General features: G+C 39.4%; 1 protein-coding gene across 1 annotated transcript; it reads left to right on the top strand.

Annotated features, from left to right (window-relative positions):
• The first annotated feature begins 15 nt into the window (after positions 1–15).
• FAF2 (Fas associated factor family member 2) lies at positions 16–24,832 on the top strand. The gene is made up of 11 exons (XM_060765599.2): positions 16–126; positions 11,243–11,311; positions 14,977–15,111; positions 16,047–16,123; positions 16,531–16,669; positions 17,695–17,780; positions 17,872–17,963; positions 19,712–19,889; positions 22,413–22,584; positions 23,165–23,308; positions 24,042–24,832. The coding sequence occupies exons 1-11, from the start codon at positions 64–66 to the stop codon at positions 24,222–24,224; spliced, it is 1,338 nt and encodes a 445-aa protein (XP_060621582.2). The 5' UTR covers positions 16–63; the 3' UTR covers positions 24,225–24,832.
• The last annotated feature ends 222 nt before the right edge of the window (positions 24,833–25,054 follow it).

The raw sequence follows: 25,054 nt of genomic DNA, 5'->3' as shown, positions 1-25,054 counted from the left end.
AGTTTCGAATTGTCGCGTCACATCCGGCGAGTGACGCCATCGCGGGTCAGAGGCGGCAGGAAAATGGCGGCTCCAGAGGAGCGGGAGCTGTCGGCGGAGCAGACGGAGAAGCTGCTTCAGTTTCAGGTGTTGGCGCCGGGCGCGGAAGGCGGAGGCGGGCAGGGGGCGGGCGGGAGAGCCGAGCCAGCCGCCCGACGAGGTCCCGGGCTTCCTTAGTCGCCGCGGGGCCGAGGGGAGCAGGGCCGGCTTGGCCTGAGTTTGGGGCTGGAGGCGGGGCGGCGGCGGGGCCTAGCGCGGGTGGCTCGGTGTGGGAGAGGGGCCGCTTCATGGGAGCAGGCGGAGCCACCCATCGGCTGGGGCTCCCTCCCTCCCTCCCTGGGGTTAGGACCATTCCCCGCAGGAGTCACGCTAGAGCTTAGGCAGGGTTGATTTGCGGGGAACACTATCCTCCTGCCGCTGCGATCGAGCTGCTTCGACTGGTAAACAAGTTCGGAAAAATAGCTGATTTCGTTGCCTCTTACTATGGCATCAATAGCAGCAACTGTATCGCACGTAGGGATTGGTAAGCACCTCAACAGGAAATGAGTCAAGTAGGCTGCATTGGCGGAGGAATCTCTTAGTCCAGGGGTGTTATTATCTCTTGACCAAAACACAAAGCAGCTCACAACATTGAAAAAACCCAATACCATTTAATCCCCACAAACATACAAATGTTAAAATGGAATTAAATATAGAAATCAATTTCAATCACCTGAAAACTTCTAAAATAATCAAATATTCTACAGGACCACCCCCATAGAATCATAGAGTTGGAGGAGACCACGTGGGCCATCCAGTCCAACCTCCTGCCAAGAAGTAGGAAAATCACATTCAAAGCACCCCAACAGATGGCCACCTAGCGTCTGTTTAAAAGCCCCCAAAGAAGGAGCCCTCACCACACTCTGGGGCAGAGAGTTCCACTGCTCTCACAGTCAGGAAGTTCTTCTTCATGTTCAGGTGGAATCTCCTTTCCTGTAGTTTGAAGCCATTGTTCCACATCCTAGTCATCAGGGCAGCAAAAAACAAGCTTGCTCCCTTCTCCCTATGACTTCCCCTCACATATTTGGCTCTCATACATGGCTCTCATCATTTATTTATTTATTTATTTACTTTGCTTATATACCGCTGTATCTCAAGCCCGAAGGCGACTCACGGCGGTTCACAAACAGTAGAAACAGCAGTGGTTCCATACAACATATAACAATTGACTTAACACATTATCCATAAATTACCAATAAGCAATTACAATGCACAGTTATTACAAAAAACAACCGTACCCAATCTTCTCATCATCCAAGCGTAGTCCAGGTTCGTCGTCCATTGTTCCATTCCTATGTTCCATTACCAGATTGCACTAAATTACTTAAACGCCTGCACAAACATCCAGGTCTTCACCTTTTTGCGGAATACCATTAGAGATGGTGCTAGTCTAATGTCCGTAGGAAGGGCGTTCCACAGCCGAGGAGCCACCACCAGCCATCATGTCTCCTCATTTCTCTTCCTCAGGCTAAACATGCCCACCTCTTTAAGCCACTCCTCGTAGGGCTTGTTCTCCAGGCCTTTGATCATTTTGTCACCTTCTTGACACATTCCAGTTTGTCAACATCTCCCTTAAACTGCGATGCCTAGAATTGGACACAGTATTTCAGGTAATGTCTGACCAAGGCAGAATAGAAGGGTAGCATGACTTCCCTTAATCTTAAACTATCGCTCCCCAAGCTAGTGCTTAAAAATGCCTTCTGTAAAAGCATGAATGAAAAGGACAGCAAGGAAAGGACCATTCTGGCTTCCCAGTGCAGAGAGTTCTGCAGTTGAGGGGAAGGCCATAGAGAAAGCATTGTCTCGTCTTCCTACCAACTGTGCTTGCAATGGTGGTGGCAACCAGATAAGGGTCTCTCTTGAGGATCTCAGGGCCCAGGCAAGTTTATACAGGGAGATGCAATTTTCCAAAACCCTGGACCTGAGTCATATAGAGATTTATAGGTCATGATCTGCACATTGAATTGTGCCCTCAAAGAAAGTGGCAGCCAATGGAGCTGTTGCAACAAGGGAATTGTGTACTCCCTGTAGCCAGCCTGGGGTTTTATTATCATTATCATCATTTTATTCATGTAAATCCTTCTTTTCTCCCAGTAATTAGATTCAGGGCAACTAACAACATATTCAAAACAATTCCCCAACTGTTTGTCCCCTTGATATTTTCATAGAATCATAGAGTTGGAATAGACCACATGGGCCATCAGGTCCAACCCCTGCCATGCAGGAAAAGCACAATCAAAGCACCACCCGACAGGTGGCTATTCAGCCTCTGTTTAAAAGCTTTCAAGGTAGGAACTTCCATCTCACTCTGAGGCAGAGAGTTCCACTGCCGGACAGTTCTACAGTCAGGAAGTTCTTCATAATGTTCAGGTGGTATCTTCTTTCCTATAATTTCAAATCATTGCTCTGAGTCCTAGTTTCCAGGGCAGCAGAAAACAAGCCAGGTGATCATGTCTCCTCTCAACCTTCTCTTCTGCAGGATAAACATACTCAGCTTTTTAAGATGCTCCTCATAGGGGCTACAGACCTTTAATTATTTCAGTCACTTTCCTCTGGACTCCTTCTAGCTTATCAATATCTTTTTATACTGTATTGTCCAGAATTTGATAGAGTATTCTAGGTTAGGTCTAACCAAAGTAAAATAGAGAGAAATCATAACACCCCTTGATCTAGACACTTTACCCCTTTTGATGCAGCCCAAAATCCCATTGGTTTTTTTAGCTGCTGCATCACACTGTTGGCTCATGTTCAACTTGTTGTCTACAAAGATTCCCAATATCTTTTTTACATAGACTGTTGTGGAACCAGGCATCCCTCATTCTGTATCTTTGCATTCTTTCTGCCTAAGTGTAGTATCTTGCATTTGTCTTTGTTGAAATGAATTTTGTTAGTTTTGGCCCAGCTATTAAGGTTATTTTGAATTCTGATCCTCTCCTCTAGCATATTAGCTATCCCTCCTAATTTAGTGTCATCTGCAAACTTGATAAGTATACCCTCTAGTCTAAACCTTCATCTAAACCATTAATAAAGATGTTGAACAATACTGGGTCCAGGACCAAATCCTACGGCACTTCAGTAGTTGCTTCTTTCCAGGATGAAGTAGAACCATTGGTGAACACCCTTTGGGTTCAGTCACTTAACCAGTTACAGATCCACTAATTAATACCATTGCCAATTCCAGTGGTTCTCAACCTGTGGGTCCCCAGATATTTTGGCTTTCAACTTCCAGAAATCTTAACAGCTTGTAAACTAGCTGGGATTTCTGGGAGTTGTAGGCAAAAACACCTGGGGACCCACAGGTTGAGAACCACTGGCGTAGTACACATTTCACTAGTTTGTTTGTAAGAAGGTAATGGGGGACGTTATCGAAGTTTTTTCTGAAATCAAGATACGCTACATCATCAGCATTCCTTGTATCTACCAAGCTTGTAAAGCTATAGAAAAAAGAGATAAGATTAGTCTGGCATGACTTGTTTTTGAGAAATCTAGGTTGGCTTTTAGTAATCACAGCATTCCTTCTAAGTGATTGCAGACTGCCTCCTTAATGGTCTGCTCCAGAAACTTTTTTGGTTTTGATGTCATGCTGACTGGAAGGTAATTGCGTGGGTCCCCTTTTTTCCCTTCTTGAAGATAGGCACAACATTTGCCCTCCTCCATTGTGCTGGGACTTCTCTTTTTCTCCAAGAATTCTCAAAGATTATTGCCAGTGGTTCTGAAATGACTTCTGCTAGTTCCTTCAGTACTCTTGGATGTAGTTCATTTGGCCCTGGAGACTTGACTTCATTTAGAATTTCTTTATCTATTTTGGGTTGCATTTCCCCTATTACCTCGTCCGCTTGACATTGCTCCAGTTGAACACCAATCTCTCTTTGGGTGAAGACTGAGGACAATAAGGTGTTGAGTAACTCTGTTAGCATTCCACCATCTTCTCCACATAGAGGCCCTACCGTTCCCTTCTTCTTCCTTTTTTCTACTGACATAACCAAAGAACCACTTTTGATTGTTTTAATATCTCTGGCAAGCCTGAGCTCATTTTGTGTCTTAGCTTTATTTACCTTTTCCCTACATATGTGGGTTATTCGGTTGAATTCCTATTTGATGATTTCCCCCCTTTTCCATTTCTTGTGCATGTCTCTTAAATTATTGCTTTGGACTGCAGACCCCTGAATTCCTGATTCTTGACCAAGCCAAATGGGACTCCTGGTAGATGAAGTCCAAAACACCAGGAGGACCAAAGGTTGGCAACCACTGCCCTAGTCTATCCCAGGTTGGTTCATAAGTGGGTGCTTGATAACAGGGGTTCCCATCTCTGGACATGTGAGTTGGAGAATCCAAATGTTACAAATGCACATGCTGCTAAATTTTGTGTATGTTTAGTTGGAGGTAAGTTCCACTGTATTCTGCATGACCTGTCTCTCCAATATAAATATGTAGGGATGAAATTCTACTTCTGTGCAATGCCTCTGCAGTATTGGGCTGATTATGTGCATCGCAGTAACTTTTGAAAAGGAAAGTAAAGCATTTAGAGGGAAGGTTTCCATTCACTAATCTCAAAGCAGGCTTAAGCAGCACTGTTTGATCTAAATCCTATGCATTAATCCTAAATACAGTATGCCCATTAAATCAGTTGTTAAATGCCACACCAACATGTTGGGGAATCTATTTTATTCATTGGGTCTCTTCTAGTTGGAATTCACAACAGATTCAGGCTTCTGACAGCAACTGGCAGAGATTTTGGCAATTGTGATAGTTCTTGCTGTGTTGAACAGATAGCTTACTTCCACCTTAGGTTTTTCTGAAAGTGGAAAACAGCCTATTGATGCATCTCCATTAAGTCAAATTTCTTTTATTACTTACTCAGGCAACAGTATAATTACAGACATTATAACTTATGCCTCACTGTCATCTGTTCTTTATAATTGTGTTGGAAAGTTTGCAGTTTTATTACCTGTTAAATTTTGGGCAAAACTCCTTCCTATAATCTGTTATTTCTTCTGCTCAACTTCATCATTTTTCAAACATGACTGTGTTGGCAAATAAGAGCATAATTTTTGCATTTCTAGCTTATTTGCAGCATCAGTTCTTTTGCTGCTGGCTGTGCATTGAGGGAAGAATCAGGGATGACTGGAACTAGTACAATCAAAATAGGCTAGATAACAATACGAATTCCAAGCAATCAGACAGTGATTGCTTCCTCCCAACAGTCCTAGGAGTGGTTCTTTGTGCAACCTTAACCTTCCTTAGTGCTCAAGTAATTTGAATATTTCCCAGCTCCTCTCATGACCTATTATAAAACATTTTGTGACTTCAGTGTTGGCTTTTCCCTCTTTTTGCTTTGTTTTGTTTGTCACTTGACTTGATGACAAGTTCCAGATCAGGCTCTTCACATGCTTGCTCATATTTTTGTAGCATGTTAGTTGGCCTAGCAGGGGTACTGTGTTAATACAGATTTTGAAACTAAATGGCTTTGTAATTCTTTCACCATGTTTCTTTTAGAAACAACTAGATAGTCCTAGTAAGCAGAAAGTGACTTGGAAATGCCTATGCATTGCTTTTATTTGTTTGAAGCTATATGTGTTTGTCTGGACATTGATTTAGTTATACCACAGACTTTATCATTACAATACTTTTATACCTAATAGGACACAGTATTCTGAACACAGAGAATTTCTTATTCAATGTGCATCTTTGAATTATCAGTCTGCTTTGATGCTACTTTTTCTCGTTTTCTTTTTTAAAAGTGCTATGAGCAACGCTTAGCCTAACAAGTACCAGAAAACCTGTGAACAAATGAAAATAATTAACTGGAAGGAATACTGATCAGCTTGTACCTTAATTTAGGATAAGTTCCTTAACAGAGTTTCAATAAGCATTGTATTCCTATACTTACAAGCAATTGAGAATAGAAGGATTTTAGTGTTATTGATGATGACCTCGTAGTATATAAAACAGAACCTCCTGTCTAGTATCTAGGAAACAACTAGACAAATATGTTATTACTTATTATAAAAACACTTTTCATGAAAAACATGTAATAAATGTGCACATTATCAGATGAAAATGAAAATTTAACTTTAGAGCATCTAACTGTTAATGTTACATTGTGCTCAAAAGATGTTTAAGTATAGTAAACAATTTGTTCAGCAGTGCAGGTTCACAAGTTGCTTAGAACACAATGAATAAAACATGGTTTAACTAATTAAGACATATGTGAACATGTATAGCAAGTAAAGAGTTATCTTTCAGCATTAAGTGTTAAACCACAGTAGTGAGGACAGACTAGGAAGTTTGCATGGTGTATTGTTTTGCGGGTTTCAGTAGTGCTCAGGGAACCAGCAATTGGATCCCTACTGAGCCATGGAACCACTGGATGACCTTGAGCGAGTGATGCTCTCACAGCTTCAGAGGAAGGCAGTGGCAAACCCCCTCAGAATAAATCTTGACAAGGAAATCCTACAATAAGATCTCCATATGTTGGAATTGACTTGAAGGCACATAACAGCAAGAATAGTGTCTAGAAAATGAGAAACTGCAGACTGTTTCAAGCACTCAGGAATTATGAATGGTAAGAGCAATTTGAAGCAGTCTCATGGGAAGTGTATCTAGAGTACTATATGCTGCAAATGGACAGAAAGCAGTGAGAAAAACTGTCTTCATTCTATTCCTAAATGTAAGAGCAACAATGTACCTCTTAACTTGTTTTCTCTCAGCCTTTTCTCTATGAGTGTTATTGGAAAGGCTTTTAACCAGGAAAGAAAAATAAGTTGTCCAACTTGACTGTGTTTCTGTTATACGTTATAATATTTATGGCAACCTTTCTCATTATGCTTGCATTATGTCAGTAAAGTTCCTATAATCCAAAGCCAATATGGCGAAATATAGTCCCAACAGATCTGGAGGGTGCCAATCTGAGAATGGATGCAATCATCCTTTCAACCCTGGTGAAGGGGATCATATTTTAAAATTATTTTTAGCAATTCACCAAAAAGAGTAGTTTGATTTAATCTAGGCTACTACTTTAACTTTAAAAAATTGGGAAAGCCCTACAGCAGAAAGAACCTAGTTTTTTAAAACACGGATCTGAAAGCATTTTTGCCTTTTCATGACAAATGGTGTATACTTTCTGCCTTTGTGTATTAACACTTGTTATGTGAGGAGAAACAATTACTTTTTCAAGATACTGAAATCCTAGCTGAAATCATCTTGAAGTTTAGCATAAAGTGCGGTTCTATGAGAAGTGTTACCTTATGGTATGTGGCAGCAGCTTCATTTTGACTGCCTTTGATCATTGTACTTAAGTGAGAAAAACCTCTGAAACTTGGCAAAAGCTTTTGTTTTGCTAGAAGTCAAGTTCTCTTCACCTTGGAAACGTAATTCTCTGGAAGTTGACAGTGATTTGGGAATTAACTATGGAGGCAGTCTGTGAAAAGGTCCCTAGATTTGATATTGAACTCATAACAGTTTTAATGTCTCTAGTTTTCCTTAACTAATAGCCACAAGGGGACCACAGAGTTTAGGATGGAGTGATTTGCCTCTCATCCTTGTTTTGTTCTGGATGAAAACTGTCTAATCCTTTGAATAATAATGGAAGGGGAGCCCTGTTTCTCTAGTTTTACTAACTCTATCAGGAGAAAGCATGATTAAAACTTCATATGTATAATCTCACCACTAGTTCAGCTCTCAGCATCTACCTTTATACCTGAAAACTGGTGCATACATTCTGAGGCCTTTAACTGGTTCTTGTTTACATTTCAGCTTTCTCTTTCTTTCTCAAGCATATTATGTTTCCCCATAATGGTTCCAAATTTCCACCCTGGATGGGAGCAGTATATTTTCCATGAAATGTTGAGATTGCTTTAGACATACAGATTGAAATTTGTAAATGTGTGCATCTCTTACTTCAACAGACTTACACAGTTGTATTTCTGAAATGGGCACACACTTGATATCCTGCCCAGTAATCAGTTTTTATTGTCTATTTGCTATCATTAATAATGTCCTAGTTATTAAAAATACACCTTTGCATAAGGCTTCTGCATTTTGAAACCAGCAGAATATGGAGATTTAGCATATTGATGAAAGCTACAGGAAAATATTTAGCAATGTTAATAATCCATACAGGAGAATAACAGTCAACAGCTATGCTGATTTTAACAGATGTAACACATAAATCTGGGAATGTAAAGCAAAAGGCCAGAGGAGAGATGTGACCCTTAGCTGTTGAATAATAGTTATCATCACAAGACAAAGTTTTCTCCAGCAGAAAGCATATATAGTACAGGCAGTCCCCTAGTTACAAACATCTGACTTACAAAGGACTTATAGAATGGAGGTAAGACCACAGGAAGTGGGAGAAATCTATCCCTAGGAAGGGAAATTCACTCCAGAAAGAGTTATCATGGGGAAAACGTGTTTCACCTGAAGATTTGTCACCAATCCTTGTTTCCACAAAAAGCCAATTTTTCAAAATTCAATCCTTGTTTCTACAGAAAGCCAGTTTTTCAAAATCCAGTTATTACAGGGGCAAAAGTGAGGTGAAATCTTCTGAATGGGGGCACAGACAGAAAATCAAACACCGCAGGCGTGTTGGCTCTTCTCTATGCTATCCAAAGCTAATGCATATATATTTTTGGCTGTAACACTAAAAATGTACCTGTTCCAACTTACATACTAATTCAACTTAAGAACAAACCTATAGAACTTACCTTGTTTGTAACTTGGGGACTGCCTGTATACAGAATTAGAAACATAATATGATGACAAGCTAGCCAACCAGATTACACTAAAATATGGCAAACTTAGTGCCCAGGAATTAGTATCTGTTTACATGCACCCAAGTACAATAGGCCCTCCACAACCCACGCTGGGGTTCAGGGTGCAGGACTCACATGAATTCCGTAGGTTCTCCAGCACAACTCTGTGATCTGCCTCCGGAATAAGTTGACTAGAGAGATTCCCAAAGAGAACATAGTAATCACAAAGGTTAAACCCTAAAATGTGGAGGACAAACTGTATGTGTAAGTATCAATAAGATATACTTTTGCAAATCTGTCAAGCTATATTGTTATGTAGAGAAAAGTTTAGCATTAAATGTACCATGTCCGTATTGCTAAAAATAAAACAGATTCAGTGCAAAAGTGTATTTGGATCTCATCAATTTGTAAACAGTACATACAACAAGCTGACAATCAAAGTCTAGAAATGTGAAGAAACAATGAGGTACACTTGTTTGTTCAGGCATATGATCGAGGTAAGCAGGTACATTTGTTGAATTGTTAGGGACTAAATAATCTATATTCTACAATGGGGTATATTTTCAAAACAAACTTATTGTTGGTGGAGGAAGAACTAGGATTATGGTGTTAATTATAAAACAGTATAAGATATGTTTTTTAAAGTCCTGATTGATTGATTCAGTGGTTTGCTGAGCAAAGTGCTTTACCTGACATGTCCAGCAGAATGTAATTCTGAGCAAAGTTGAAGCCAGGAATACCAGCTTAGCTGGCTGAGTGGAATGCTAGAGCTTGAGGGCTTCCATTGAATTATTTTTGAACGCCATTTCATATTCTGTCACTGCACTGTAGCATTATAAATGCTGGTAGCATATCCTTAGAGGAAAAAACATCAAGTGTTATTGTCTGGTTTGATGTTTAAAGAATGATTGCAGAAAGAAGACTAGAGATAAATCACAATTCGATTAGAAGATGTTGAAAAATCACCATACAGATAGTTCTAAATTCGTGTTATGATACTAATTTAGGACTATGGAGACCAGGGCTTGAATCCTTGCTCAGTCATGGAGAACTGCTGTTTGACCCTCAACAAGTTACACTTTCAAAGTCTCAGAGGAAGGCAGACAACCTTCCTCTGAACAAACCTTGCCAATAAAACCCTGTAATAGATTTGCCTTAAAATCCCCAAGGGTTGGCAACAATTTGAAAGCACAAATAACAAAGAACATTCAAACATGGCAGGGAATGTAAAGAAGGAAAAATGAAAATGATTAATATTTCATGTTTTGCTATAATGAAAGACAAACTCATGTAAAAACTTATCAATAATTTTGGGAATACTGCATTGTTCTTAAAAGGGGATTTGAGTAATCTCCCATCCAGTTTACTGATCAAGAGAATATGATATTAGCCTTTTAGCAAACTGGGCAGTGTCAGATACTACCTGACTATTATCCTTGTCATATGTAGCTAAAATTAAAGTTGGACCAAAAGACTCCTAGGAAGTGAAGAGAGCAAAATCAAGTGAGCAGTGGCCAGGCAAATCTGAAAATGGACTGGTTAGGGAGTAGGAAGCCTACATTTTAAAATAAATAACCTTTGCAATGTGACATCACTCAGTATAGGCTTCAGCAGTTATACATGCAGTAGTGAAATGCAACAAATTCATAAAACTTTCATTTTGTTATACTGGAGCAATTGCATTTGTAAAACAATCAGTAAAAAGGTGATTTGTGCAATACCATTTTGAAATCTGGTGCTAGCTATTAAAAAGTGCATGTTTGTGCTCCAGTTTAAACTTTAAACTTTGCAAACATATTACAGTCTCACAAGAGAATGAAATGTTGGTAGTATATGTAAGGAAGGACATTTCTGATAAGATTTGATCAGCTTAGTGAATAATAATATTTTTTAAAAATAATACTGTTTATAGTCATATTTGGAACAGTATATTGCCAAAATGCAACATGTATATTACATGTTTCTCTGCAAAGTCATTCACTGTTTTTCAGAAAGTCATTGATGAGAAATCACCTATAGCATTTACTTTCCCCAGCAAAGCAATGGTAGAAAGACGTGGAAAACCATCAGTGAGAAATGAAAATATTCCACTGGTAAAAGAGAGGATCATGTTGGCATTAGTCTATATTACATTGGAAGAAAAAACAGATTCAGTGATGTCATTATTGAAAGAAAGAATTATATTGAAGTAGTGCAAAAATTAGAGCATTTAGTCTCATAGTCTTGTTCTAGGAAAGCCCAACATATTTTATGTAGTAATATTGTCAATGGCTAAGGTTTCACCATTTTTACACATTTGTTTTCTAAAGGTGGAAAACTAAAACGAAAGAAGCCAATATAGTATTAACATCTATTTCAATGCTGCCTGAGGCATTATTTGACTTTTGTTTCACCTTTGCCTTTTGTCTTAGGATTTGACTGGCATAGAATCCATGGACCAGTGTCGCCACACACTGGAACAACATAACTGGAACATAGAGGTATGGTACCGTATATGTGTGCTTTCTTATTGCCGATTAAAATAGTCAGGCATTTCCAGAATCTGTAAAAGACATTGGTATGACTCCTTCTTATAATCAAGTCCTTGTGTAGTCTGCTAAAAAACAAGATTTCAAATTCTACATTAAGATATTCCAAATTTCGTAGCCTCTGTAGATAATTTCTAGTGTTTTGCATGATTATGAAATGTTGTTGTTTGCATAATTGTGCTCATCACAGGGAAAGATAAGCCGCTCAGCAAAACATCACATGCTTGCTCTGTTTTTTCCAGGGGTACAGGTGCCTTTGGATTGATGGGCATTGCCTCCAGCCAAAGAAACCTTCTCTTGCCCCAGTCCTTGTGCCTGTAGTTAGGCTGGTGAGGGCTGCCAAACACGGGGGTGGGGTGTACTTTTTCCCTTGGGTTCCCATGCACTAAACTTTGATCTTTACCTATACAGATCTTATTCAGTCACCTTTTGTTTCAGGCTTATCTTTGACCATCTTCTCAACCATTTTTTTCAATTATAAAAGGGTTTTTATAATTTTTAAATTTATAAAAAAATTATAAATTAAAGCTAAACATTTCAGAAAGCTGTATTCATATGTTGTCTGCTTTAAAGGTCTGTGTGTCTTTAAATGTAATGTTCATAATAATCCCTCAGATTTTTTGTAAAGCCCTTGAATGCTTTTTAATCCCACAAAAGTCAACAAGCCGGTGTGACTTGCATCTTTTTCAGTGCAGAGTAAAACAAATCTGCCTGTTTTAGGCGCAAAGAGTTTTGTAGCTCATTGGTGCCTCATGTCTCTTTTGTAACGGCTGTGACTTCTCCTGCTTAACCATCCCTTGTGACTGTAGTGCAGTACTTAACATTCATGATGAAAAAAGAAACCTTGAAAGCAGGTAGAAGCCAGAAGGATTAAAAAAAAATACATTCTCATGATTTGGAGAAGGAATATTGTTGTTATTCACTATATCTGGCTGAAGCGTTGTATAAATTTAGAAGGCATCATTTCAATAATTAATACAAAGTTTTAAAAGATTTATAAGACTCTTGAAACATTTCTGAAGTGGCAGCATACATCCCCCTCAGAGTGGAATTGGTATGCTATGCTTACCTGAGTTTTGATGTATTTAATTGAACTACAGTGGGGGGGGGGGGGGGAGTATTTAGTCAGATACCAATTGTACAAATTTATTTATTTATTTATTTACATAATTTCTATCCCACCCATATCAGCCCGAAGGCGATTGTCCCACTTAAAAAAATGAAAGAGGCCTGTAATTTACATCATAGGGTAGATCTCAACTATGAGAGACAATATGAGAAAACGCATCCAGAAAATCACATTATCTGATTTTTAATGAATTTATTTGCAAAATATGGTGGAAAATAAGTACAAACAAGCAAGATTTCTGGGTCTCATAGACCTGTAACTTCCTCTTTAGGAGATTCTCTGTCCTCCACTCATTACCTGTAGTAATAATGGCACCTATTTGAACTTGTTATCAGCATAAAAGACCCCTGTCCACAACCTCAAGCAGTCACACTCCAAACCCCAAAGAGCTGCCGAAGGGCACCAGAAACAAAATTGTTGCCCTGCACCAGACTGGAAAGACTGAATCTGCAATAGGCAAGCAGCTTGGTGTGAAGAAATCAACTGTGGGAGCAATAATTAGAAAATGGAAGAGATACAAAACCACTGATAATCTCCCTCGATCTGGAGCTTCACACAAGATCTCACCCCGTGGGGTCAAAATGATCACAAGAATTGTGAGCAAAAATCCCAGAACTACACGGGGGAACCTAGTGAATGATCTGCAGAGAGCTGGGACCAACTTAACAAAGGCTACCATCAGTAATACACTACGCCTCCAGGGACTCGGATCCTTCAGTGCCAGACTTGTCCCCCTGCTTAAGCCAATACATGTTCGAGGCCGACTGAAGTTTTCTAGAGACCATTTGGATGATCCAGAAGAGTATTGGGATAGTTTTATATGGTCAGATGAAACCAAAGTAGAACTGTTTGGCAGAAACACAAGTCATCGTGTTTGGAGGAGAAAGAATGCTGAGTCGCATCCAAAGAATACCATACCTACTGTGTAGTATGGGGTGGCAACATCATGCTTTGGGGCTGTTTCTCAGCAAAGGGACCAGGGTGACCAATCCATATACATGAAAGAATGAATGGGGCCATGTATCGTGAGATTTGGAGTGCAAACCTCCTTCCATCAGCAAGGGCACTGAAGATGAAACGTGGCTGGGTCTTTCAGCATGACAATGATCCCAAGCACACTGCCAGGGTTACAATGAAGGAGTGGCTTCGTAAGAAGCATTTCAAGGTCCTGGAGTAATCTAGCCAGTCTCCAGATCTCAACCCTATAGAAAACCTTTGGAGGGAGTTGAAAGTCCGTGTTGCCCAGCAACAGCCCCAAAACATCACTGCTCTTGAGGAGATCTGCATGGAGGAATGGGTCAGCACACCAGCAACAGTATGTGTCAACCTTGTGAGGACTTACAGAAAATGTTTGACCTCTGTCATTGCCAATAAAGGATATATAACAAGGTATTGAGATGAACTTTTGTTATGGACCAAATACTTATTTTCCACCATAATTTGCAAATAAATTCATTAAAAACCAGTTAGTGTGATTTTCTGGATGTGTTTTCTCATGTTGTCTTGCATAGTTGAAGTCTATCTATGATGTCAATTACAGGCCTCTCATCTTTTTAAGTAGGAGAACTTGTACAATTGGTATCTGACTAAATACTCACCCCTCCCCAATTCAGCCTACAATTAGATTTTCAAATTGTGCCTTGTTATATATTTTTTTCATTAGTGCATGTTTTTTTAAACATATTTCAGTTTTCAGGTTTACGTTTGTGTGACTTACCTTTCAAAATTCAAATTACCTTGTCTAAGAAATATTTTAACTATGCTACCCACCATATGCATGTTGCCATCTCCGTTGCTTCAAAATTGCTTGAATTTAGCTTATTTCAGTGATTGCTTGTGGACATGTGCATCTTAGCTGCAGGGCATCCCTGTGATGTTCTTCTCCACTTTAGAGCCATTGTCTTAGAGCTTCTCTTTTAAAAATGGTGCTTGTAGGTTACTGGGGTATCATTGCTGCCACAACATTCTTCTCCACTTCGGAGCCAGTGCTTTAGAGCTGAGATTTTCAAAATGAGGCTTAGAAATTCCTAGAAGAAATATTATTGCTGCTGCAAGTTTCTGTTCCGCTTTGGCACCTTTACCTACCATAGTTTTTTTTTTTAATCTGGTGTCCCTTTTCAACTTTTTGTTGTTTTTTGCTTACTATGTCTTTCAGGTCAGTAACTGGTTTCCTTTCATTTTTCATCCTTCTTTCCTTCCTTGCATCCATCCTTTTGGTTTTACTGCAGTAAATCGTATTTATTTTATTTCCTCATTATTTATCCTTATTAACACGTGTGCCTTTTAAGTTTGTCAGAGAAAAGCAAACATGACTAGTTGGTTAGACAGGATAGAAAAAACTGTTGGAGATGGCAGAACAGGCTTAGCCTCTCAACCGAAAAAGGCTGTTGGCTCCTGCAATTTCAGTTGGATTAAACACAGTCATAGTGGACTGCTGCTCCTTGCCAACCAGAGAATCAGACTTGTCTTCCTGGCCCTCCCTCTACAGGCAGCTGTCCAGGACCGATTGAATGAACAAGAGGGCGTCCCAAGTGTCTTCAATCCACCACCTTCTCGACCACTTCAGGTCAACACCGCTGACCACAGGATCTACAGCTATGTTGTTTCAAGGCCGCAACCAAGGGCAGGTTATTTTGTCATTAGATTTAAATCAGAAAGGAGATTTTCAAAGCCTAACAAATGTAGGGAAATAGTTTTCCTTAAGTTTCCTGGGTCTTGAACATTTCAACAGCTTGAAATTCCCTTCCTACCGAAGGCTATTCTTATATAAACATTCATGACAATGTGATTCATTTCAGCATGCTGTTGTAAAAGCAGAATATTTCTGAATCCATATATGTATAGTGTAATAACCTTTACATTGCACTTCAAAAGAGGATATATGTGGAGTTTGTTTTCCAGGGACCAAATCCATAAAGATTTAAACATGAGTTGTAGGTGTCAGAAGATGGTTGGCTAGGAGTATATAATTAGCTACAGAACAAAACCATCAAAATGTATAAAATCAGTTCAGTATAAAGCTTGGGAAATGGCATTGTATAGGAAAATAGTCCTTCTTTCCCTGATTCCTGTTAAATTTGTTCAAATGGATTTGGTACCTTTTGGAAACAAGCTCCACATATCTGTTGATTTTTACCTACTTTGCATCCTTAGATTGGGTTACAACCTCTGATCAGTCAATAAACTTTATTTTATGTGTTGAAGGGAAAAATAATGTGAAGTAAGCATGAGTTAACTTGTACTGTTCAATTATATAAAAACAGAAAAAGCACTCTGTTCTTTTTTTTTCTTCTTCTTTTTGAAAGAAATGTTGATGGGGTTGACATGACCAGGCGCTAGTGACTATTTTAATATGTCTCAGACTGGAAAAAAGAAAAGAAAAGGACTTGTTTAAATTCCCAAAAGTTCTTTCAATGTCTTCTTTGAGCTTAATATGTTGATCTGTAGTTCCCAGCTTTATGCTGAATTGGTTTGGTAATACTCGCTGTTCTGTAAAAAGTCACCAGATATCTAAACAGACTAAAATGAATTCCTAACTCTTTCACTCTGTCATTTCAGGGTTTGTTAGGTTGGGGCTACTATTTGATAATGCTCCCATTCCGATTTACATATTACACGCTACTTGATATATTTAGGTAAGTTTATGGTTGTCTAGCTTGGATATTTTGCTTTGTTTTGAACTTTGTTTTAATTCATTTGCTAAAAGGTCTTAACATTTCAAACTAAAGATGGGCAGGAAGAAGATACTGTTTCATCAGTTGGTGTATAGCCTGTTTCTTATGGTTTGGCCAGAGATACTGTGCTACATGGGCCTTCTTGCATTTCTAAGCAGAATTGTGTGATAAAGATGCATTTACTTTTAAAACATAGACTGTTTATGTTAAGAATACTGAATTTTTTTGCTTTGTAAACTGAAATAACATGAATCAGAACATGGGGATTTAAAATGGAGTAGAATTTTTATGACTGAAATCATCCCTGTCATGTTTTTGAAGTACTGGATGGTTAAAAAGCTTATATTTGTGCTTTGTATGCTTCCTAGGTTTGCTTTGCGTTTCATACGTCCTGATCCTCGTAGTCGGGTCACTGATCCAGTGGGTGACATTGTTTCATTTATTCATATGTTTGAAGAAAAATATGGAAGAATACATCCTGTTTTCTACCAGGGAACATACAGCCAGGTTAGTAGAAAAGTTGAATTCCAATATAAGTGGCATTGCATTGTTGAGGTTGCCTGTCTTGAAGGGGATTCACATAGAATCCAACTTGAGAGCCAGCATGAAATAGTGTTTTGAGTGTTGCACTAAGACACTGGGAAACCAAGATTTAAATTTCCCTGGAACCATAGAATCCTTTGGGTGACCTTGAACAAGTCACTTTCTCGCAGCCTCAGAGAAAGACTTTCCTGCTAAGGAAATTCCAGGACAAGGCTGCCAGAAGTAACAGTTGACTCAAAAGCACATCATAACAACAATGATTTCTAGAAAATGAGAACGTGTAGACTATTTCCACATTCAAAAATTATGAAAAGATCGGCACTTGATTGATGATCTGCATTGATGTTTTTCTATGTGCATGTGTTTTATTTTATTGTATTTTATATTGTATCCACTTTAATGTTTGTTTTTAGGCACTTTGTTGCCCTGAGTCCCTTTGGGGAGATGGTGCAGGATATAAGAATAAAGTTGTTGTTGTTGTTGTTGTTCTTAGTCCAAAGCCAAGAGTAGTTTGAAGGCATTTCATGGCTAAGTTATCTTAAATAAGTTATAAACTGCTTGAGATCTACTTTAAGTATTTAATTATAATTTCTATTCATGTTTGATATTTGAAATAGAAAGGAATTGATTTGCTTGGTTAATAATTTCACTACTCCTGCTCTCTTATTCCAAGCACAGTATCTCATAACAGAAAGAAATTGACTGCAGGTTGCCATTTCTGAATATTGTTAGCAGGTTTAGACACAGTATTAGTTGTGGAATAGCACTGCAAAGTAAAGAAAGCACAATCCACAATCTCACTTCTCAGAAAGAGAAATTTTGCTATGTATAACAATATGATAGAAAATATGGCCCAGTCTTTCTACATGTATTATGTGGAAGAAGAGTAAACTCTTGATAAATTGACATTGTTTTTTAAACATTAAGCATAGTGTCAAATAATCTGGATTTGATTTCCTTTAAACATCTTTTATTTTCTTTCTCCTAAGGCACTGAATGATGCAAAGAGGGAGCTGCGCTTCCTTCTTGTTTATCTTCATGGTGATGACCATCAAGACACTGATGAATTCTGTCGGTGGGTTACTTTAGATTTTTTATTGTAAATTGTCATATGTTTGGGCTACAAAAGATTTCTTAAATTGAATAATCTATTATTTTCCCTTTAGCAACACACTCTGTGCACCTGAAGTTATTGCTCTCATAAACACCAGGATGCTCTTTTGGGCTTGTTCCACAAACAAACCAGAAGGTTACAGAGGTAAGTGTTTTTTATGCTGCCTCTTGATAGATCACTTAAAAAAAAAAACAGCACACATACCTGAATCCAAGGTATGTTTGTTCAGAAGGAGGTTTACTATTTCACTGGGGTTTTTGCAACTATAGGCTCAAGATGTACACATTGGGTTTGGTGGGGCACCTAAACAAATAGAAATAATTACTGATAATGTTGTATATTTTATTGTCTATGTTTTATTTTAATTTGCTTGTACTGTTGTTATTGCTTGTATTGTTGTATTTGGGCTCGGCCTCATGTAAGCCGCACCGAGTCCCTTGGGGAGATGGTAGCGGGGTACAAATAAAGTGTTGTTGTTGTTGTTGTTGTTGTTGTTGTTGTTATTATTATTATTATTATTATGAAAGGCTGTATGAAGAAATAGGCTGCGAATGAGTAAATATATACAGATACTGTTGATAGGAATGCAGATTCAAAAGTAAGGGAAGTTATAGACCAAATGTCAGAATTGCCCACTAAAGCAGGAGTGGGCAATTGTTGGAGATTAGGGGGGCTCATTATCTCCCCAATGGAATTTTGGATGGTCTTACCCTCACTGCCAGATACTAAAAGATAAAGGAAGGGTACCATATGTACTCGAATGTAATGCTTAGCCAAAATGGAGGTGTGCATTACATGCGATGGCACATTAGAACCGCGTTCCTAAACCTGCCTGTGCCCCTCTGTCAGACTGAGGATAGCAAGCTTCCCAGCCTCCACCTGATGGAGGAGCGACGGCTTCCCAACTGGCTTCATTCAGGTCATGAATTAGGCCAGTTGGGAAGCTGCGCCTCTCCATCAGCTTGGCAAGGGGTACCCCTTCTTGCCTCTCAGCTGACAGGCAAGGGAGAGGGCATATTAGATTTGACATTAAATTGATAGTGCATTATACTTGAATAAATATGGTGTCATCCCAAATCTCTCGTATGCTCCCAGGAAGTGATTAGGAGAGACTAGGAGCCATTTCCCAAAATCTGGCAAAAATACCACCACTCTTATAGATGGAATTAGCGGGCAAGAAAAAAAAACCTGGAAGTCTGTGTTTTGCCCACCTCTGTTGTAAAATCTCAGTACTCAGACGTATTCTGACTGTTATACTGCGCAGCTCAGATCCTCTGGGGAAGCCATGTTTGTGTCTCAGCACTGATGGAAATGTGGCTGGCTGCCACAAGACACATGATCTTCTCTATCTTGGCCCTAAGACTCTAGATTCCCCTGCTCCCTCTGATGGAATTCAAGTGGTTGAGAAGCCATATCATTTTGTGGAAAGTTTTTTGATGCCTTCTTCCTTCCTCTAATATTGAGTCTTTGATCTGTTGTATTTCATTTTGTATTGGTTTTAATCTGTCATTCTAGATTAAAATATTAGCAGTAGTGACTACGTTTTGAATATAATATGTGAGATAAATACTTCGGGTAACAGATACAAGGCAATATCTAGATGCTATTTTCAAGAAGTAGTTTAAAAATAAAATTGAAGTTGTACTTTTGCTCCCTCTCAAATAATATTTTATTGGCGCCAAGCATTTTTTTTTCTTTTTGGCCGGTATTTTGGCTGCCCTTCTTTAACTCAGAGGATTCCCTTATTTTCATTAGCATTATCTGAATTGCATTTTTGGCTTGCCAGTTTATTTGTGATTGTTGGTTTTTAATTTTTTTTTGTTATGTTCATTGCCTAATTTTTAACAACAGCCTAAAACAGTTGAAAAAAATATTTGCAATGTGTTTGTTAGTATCTCAGGCTCTGCGTGAGAACACCTACCCATTCCTAGCGATGATCATGCTGAAAGACCGCAGAATGACTGTGGTTGGAAGGTTAGAAGGACTCATTCAACCTGATGACCTCATTAATCAACTGACATTCATCATGGATGCCAATCAGACATATCTGGTGTCAGAGCGCCTGGAAAGGTACTAGGCTGAAAATAGGGGTACCTTTTGCCTTGCCCCACTCTTTTCAGTTCCACAATTCGTAATGTGTTTCTGTTTGGTCAGTCTAAATTATGGGTTCTCAAACTTTTTAAGCTGAGGGCAAGTTCACAGTTCCTTGTAATGTTGGGGGTGGAGGGTGGGAGACTATGCACACTGTACATATCTTATTTATAGTGCAAAAAAGTGAAAGAACAATACAGTATTTAAAATGGAGCAATTTTAACCAACAAAACACTTACCAGCATTTCAGTGGGAAGTGTGGGCCTGCTTTTAACTGATGAGATAGGCAAGTTAATTAGAATTGCTATTGTTGTGTGCCTTCGTGTTGTTTTGGACTTAGGGCGACCCTAAGGCTAAGGCAGTGGTTCCCAGCCTTTTTTTGACTAGGAAACACTTGACCAGGGACTACTCTCCAATATTCACACCAAAAGGATTACGAATCAGTTTTTGGTCAACTGATTTGGCGTTGTTATTTGAGGAGCTGGTTCAGAAAATTGCGTTGGATAGACTCCATCAGCTCTAGTTTCTGATACAGAACATATGCCATCCAGTAGTTGTCATCTGCTCATCTACAGAAAACCATATTTAATATCTAGAGCTGATGTGGTAGTAGTAGTCTTTTGTGGATAGTTAGCCACACCCCTCCTGATCCTCTAGTTGCCGCATGGTTTCAAGGCAACAGTGTAGTAAAATAACTGTTTTAATTGATATGTTTTAATGATGCGATTTTAATATATATGTTGTTTTATGTGTAATATGGTTAAGGCTCTTAATTTATAGTCTATGTTATAGTCTAGAATATGTATGTGAGGCATTGAATTTTGCCACTATTACGTTGGAAATGGCTTTGACTCCCCTCAGGGGTGAGAAAAGCGGTATATATATGCAGCAAGTAAATAAATAAATAATGGTGAGGCTGCGGACCATATTTTTGTTCTTGCGGACCACTGGTGGTCCATGGACCACAGGTTGATAGCCACTGGTCTAAGGCGAGGGCTGAGTAAATGACTTTGGAGGGTCAGATCCAGCCTGCGGGCCTTAGTTTGTGGACCCCTGGTCTAAATCATACAATAGACTTAAATAACCTATCATTTGCATCTGATGTGTGAAGACTCTCAAGTCTTATGGCTACTCTAAACTACAATCAATAGACCTCAGAAATGAAAAATACCCTGGTAGGCCTTAATTTTGTTATATGACTGACATTCATGTATGCCACTACCATGTTGCTATGCTGTGTTTCTATGACAGAAGTCATTCTCAAGGGAGTGTACAGCCAGAAATTAAGCAAATGACACTAATTATGAAGTCTAGCAGCATATTGCTTTGTCGCTCCTAAGAAATTGACTAATGATGTTGTAAGAAGAGAAGAAATTCAAGATGCATTTTAAAGGTGCTAGCCTTTGGGCTTTTTAAATTCCTTGCTTAGTTTCCCAACCACCATGAAAGCATGTTTTGGGACCTATAAGGGCCACATAGAAGCAGGGATCCAAGTGGCTCTGCTTCCTCACTGTTACTGAGTATTTGCTCATCAGGCAGCACATGGGCAGCTGGGAGGACATCCTCAGTATCAGTACCTGCTCTATCCAAAGGCCCCAGTGCTCTGCACTTATTGATACACTGCTTTCTTAGTCATGTTCATACTCACGTGAACCAAGTAGTGGTTTAAGATCCACATTTCTAAGGATATAATGTATACTGACTTGAATTTTATGTAGAGGTACGCATGTCACCAGTGCAGTCATATGGGTAAGGTTTTTTTTTGTAGCTGAAATACTTACGTTTTGAGAATTGTACAAGATTGTCCTGAGGCATTGTTAGGCATTTTGGAAGTGGAGTGGAACTGACATTACTTGTTTCTGCATGGCTATTTCTAGCTGATTTACTCACATTTTAGAGTACAACATACAATAAATGGTTTCTTTTGCTTTACAAACAAAATAAAGCAAACCTGAACCTTAATTAAATAGAGCATTCGTACAACTAGGTGAATTGCCCCTTTTTGCATGGCTGCACCTTTAATTCTGAAGCTAAAGGAATATTTTACTTATTGCTGTCTATTCAGCTGAAGCCATCTGTCTATGTGAACGAACTCCTTTACTTTCTCACTTAGCATTCTAGGAAGTGACCAGTCCTCATTCCAGTGTTGTGGCTTCATTGCAAGTGTCATTTGGTTGCCTCCCGGTCTCTTTGACTATGCCACACAGGCGGCTAGCTGAAGCCACAGGGGTAGCTTGACAGTTTCTCCCCTCAATTATATTTCTCTGGTCTCAGTTGGGATTTTTTTTTTCAGTTTCCTACAAAAAGAGGATTGGCACTCGCTGAGAGGCATCTTAGACCCAATGCTCCTTTGCTGCAAATTGCAGCTCTATGCATGTAGGCAGCTAACTATAACCCCAAACCACTCCCTCCCAAATCCTGACATTTCTGTTTTAGAATGTATAGGCAGTGTCCTTACATAACTTGTTTAGTTGTACTGATACATTTCCTATTGTCTGTTAGAGAAGAGAGAAACCAAACTCAGGTGCTGAGACAGCAGCAGGATGAGGCATATTTGGCTTCCTTGCGGGCAGATCAGGAGAAGGAGCGCAAGAAGAAAGAAGAACGAGAAAAGAAGAAGAGGAAGGAGGAGGAAGTGCAGCAGCAGAAGCTGGCAGAAGAAAGACGGAAACGGGTAAGAAGCAAATGTGTTCCTTAGCGATAAACAATCAGGCTTTTGGTCTTTATAATACAAATAGGTGGTGGACATGTCCTGAGTTTAGAATTTATTCAATAATGGTAATTAAACCGTGCCACTATATGATAATTAACAGTACGTGATAATTAACAGCTGCTATTCAGTTAAAATAGTATCCCTTAATATATTTCTATAGAGGGGTTCTAGGTCCCAGGATCTACTTCAAAACTTAATTTATGATTTCTTCTCTGTATTTTTGAAGAGCTGGAAGGGCATGTTTTGACTTCCATTGAATTCAGTAACATGTAAAACTGCTTAATGCCTTCTGGGTCTAAGCTTGGCTTATTAGTTATCCCTCGTCATAGTCCTGTAACTTTATAAGGCCTTTCCCGGAATTCTGTTATTTCCATGTTTTGTCCTTGTTCAATGGCTGTAGAGAATATTATTTTGTCAGTTTTGAAGTCAGGTGACAATAATTCATGGTAACCTTGCTTGTGTTGATATGGCAACTACAATTATATCTAGATTTTACAAGTTATTGGAGCTTGCCATTCACACCTGCATTTTATCACTGCAGACTTTGCAGGAGGAGAAGGAACGAAAATCGGAATGCCTTCCCCCAGAGCCCCATCCTGATGACCCGGAAAGTGTCAAGATCATCTTCAAGATGCCCAACGACTCCAGAGTGGAGAGGCGATTCCATTTCACACAATCTTTATCAGTAAGTGCACAGCAAAAACTCCTGGGTTTTAGTTTGAATTAGCAGGAGCAGCAGCCCAGTTTGAATAAATGAAATGAGAGAATGAGTGTAGAAATGATAGAACTGAGAGAAAAACAGAAACAAATCAAAACATTCTTCCCATTTTAGAACTCTCCTTACTGTACAAGTTTTACTCTGGGAAGAATTTTACAGAGGTTATGCTGAACCCTAGAATTTATGCTTTGCTTCATAGTTTGTGAACCTAGGTCTCCCAAGAGATGCTTTTCAGGGAGCTGTAAGGCCTGTAAGAGAAACAGGGAATGGGCAAATACAACAAACCAGAAACCTACAACAGAACCAATCATGGGAACTCTAGATCCAAGTAGTGAAAAAAGGAGTGCTTGTTAGTCAAACATGAGAAATTGTTAAGTTATCTTTGAGGCAGTGGTTCTCAACGTGTGGGTGCCCAGGTGTTTTGGCCTACAACTCCCAGTAATCTCAGCCATTTTATCAGCTGTTAGGATTTTTTGGAGTTGAAAGCCAAAACATCTGGAGACCCACACGTTGAGAACCACTGCTTTAAGGGTATATGATCGTCACAAAGTAGGTAGTTTAATGTATAGTCTCCCAGTGGGCACAAAAGTGTGTACTGTGATTTGAGACTCTGCTTTAACCTGTTTTCCATCCACTGTGGCAACACCTTTCTCAGCGTAAGAGAAACCTTTTGGCAAGCAGTGTTTTCCTCCTTTTCCAGGTGATCCATGATTTCCTATTCTCTTTGAAAGAGAGTCCGGAGAAGTTCCAGATTGAGGCCAATTTCCCTCGCCGCGTTCTGCCCTGCCTTCCCACAGAGGAGTGGCCCAACCCTCCCACGTTGCAAGAAGCGGGACTCAGCCACACGGAAGTCCTCTTCGTGCAGGACCTCACGGACGATTGATGTTTTTCCCCCTCCAAAATACAGAGATGGAACGAGATTCCTATTATAATACAATATTTTTTTTAAAGACTGCTGCATACAAATGAGGGATCAGAGACTATGTGGCCTCAGCCTGCCACGTTATGTGTCTGCACTGGCGGGAGAAACTGCACACGCGCGCAACACGCAACCCTTTTTTACATTCAGAGGGCAAATGGGAGAGGCCACCGTTGCCCTCCCAAGAGATGGTCAGAAACGGCAGCTCTTGATAAATATTGCTTTTATTGAAAATAATATACCCTGACATTTTGACATTAGGAAACCTGGTGTTTTGCTGCTTGTGACATCCAGAGGACCGTACCTGGAGGCCAGGTTGACATCTTCTGCCCTGGTTGGGTCGGGATGGGCAGAAAGTTATTTTTTCCAGCTTCTCACTCTGTATAAATCTCTTTTAAATGTCTTTTGCTTTGTAATGACCAAAGGAGAATGGGGGTAATAATGGTGTTTTCTTTTCCTTTTCTTTTTTAAACAAGGAGCTGGTTGACATTCTTAACAGCAGGGGTTCTTCTTCTCCAGGGCTGTTAGCCTGCGTAGTGTAATAAACTCTGCCTCTAGTGTGCCTGTGCTAACACTTTGATTCTCAGTCTCTTACTGCCTACATAGATGGCACCTTGCCCAGATGCAGCGTGAAATGAGGATCCTGAAATGAGGGTCCGCCCCAACTTGTGCTGAAACAGCTTTAGGGGCTCAATTGTCTTTGGCAATGTTATCTTAACTGTTTTTATACCCCGCCACAGTCCATTAAATTTGCCTTTGTTCACACTGGTGAGACCTTTAGCACCCAAACCACA

Source organism: Anolis sagrei, chromosome 2 (genome assembly GCF_037176765.1).
Source record: "Anolis sagrei isolate rAnoSag1 chromosome 2, rAnoSag1.mat, whole genome shotgun sequence".
Taxonomy (NCBI): Eukaryota; Metazoa; Chordata; class Lepidosauria; order Squamata; family Dactyloidae; genus Anolis; species Anolis sagrei.
Note: the sequence above shows the minus strand (reverse complement) of the source record. Positions and strands in the feature narration are given on the sequence as shown.

What these genes read in the sequence shown, in the direction of transcription:
- FAF2 (XM_060765599.2), top strand. Translation starts at nt 64, where the DNA reads ATGGCGGCTCCAGAGGAGCGGGAGCTGTCGGCGGAGCAGACGGAGAAG. An exon ending in TTTCAAGGCCGCAACCAAGG is followed by an intron (nt 15,112 to 16,046) that starts GCAGGTTATTTT and finishes CTGTCATTTCAG; the next exon opens with GGTTTGTTAGGTTGGGGCTA. An exon ending in ACCAGGGAACATACAGCCAG is followed by an intron (nt 16,670 to 17,694) that starts GTTAGTAGAAAA and finishes CTTTCTCCTAAG; the next exon opens with GCACTGAATGATGCAAAGAG.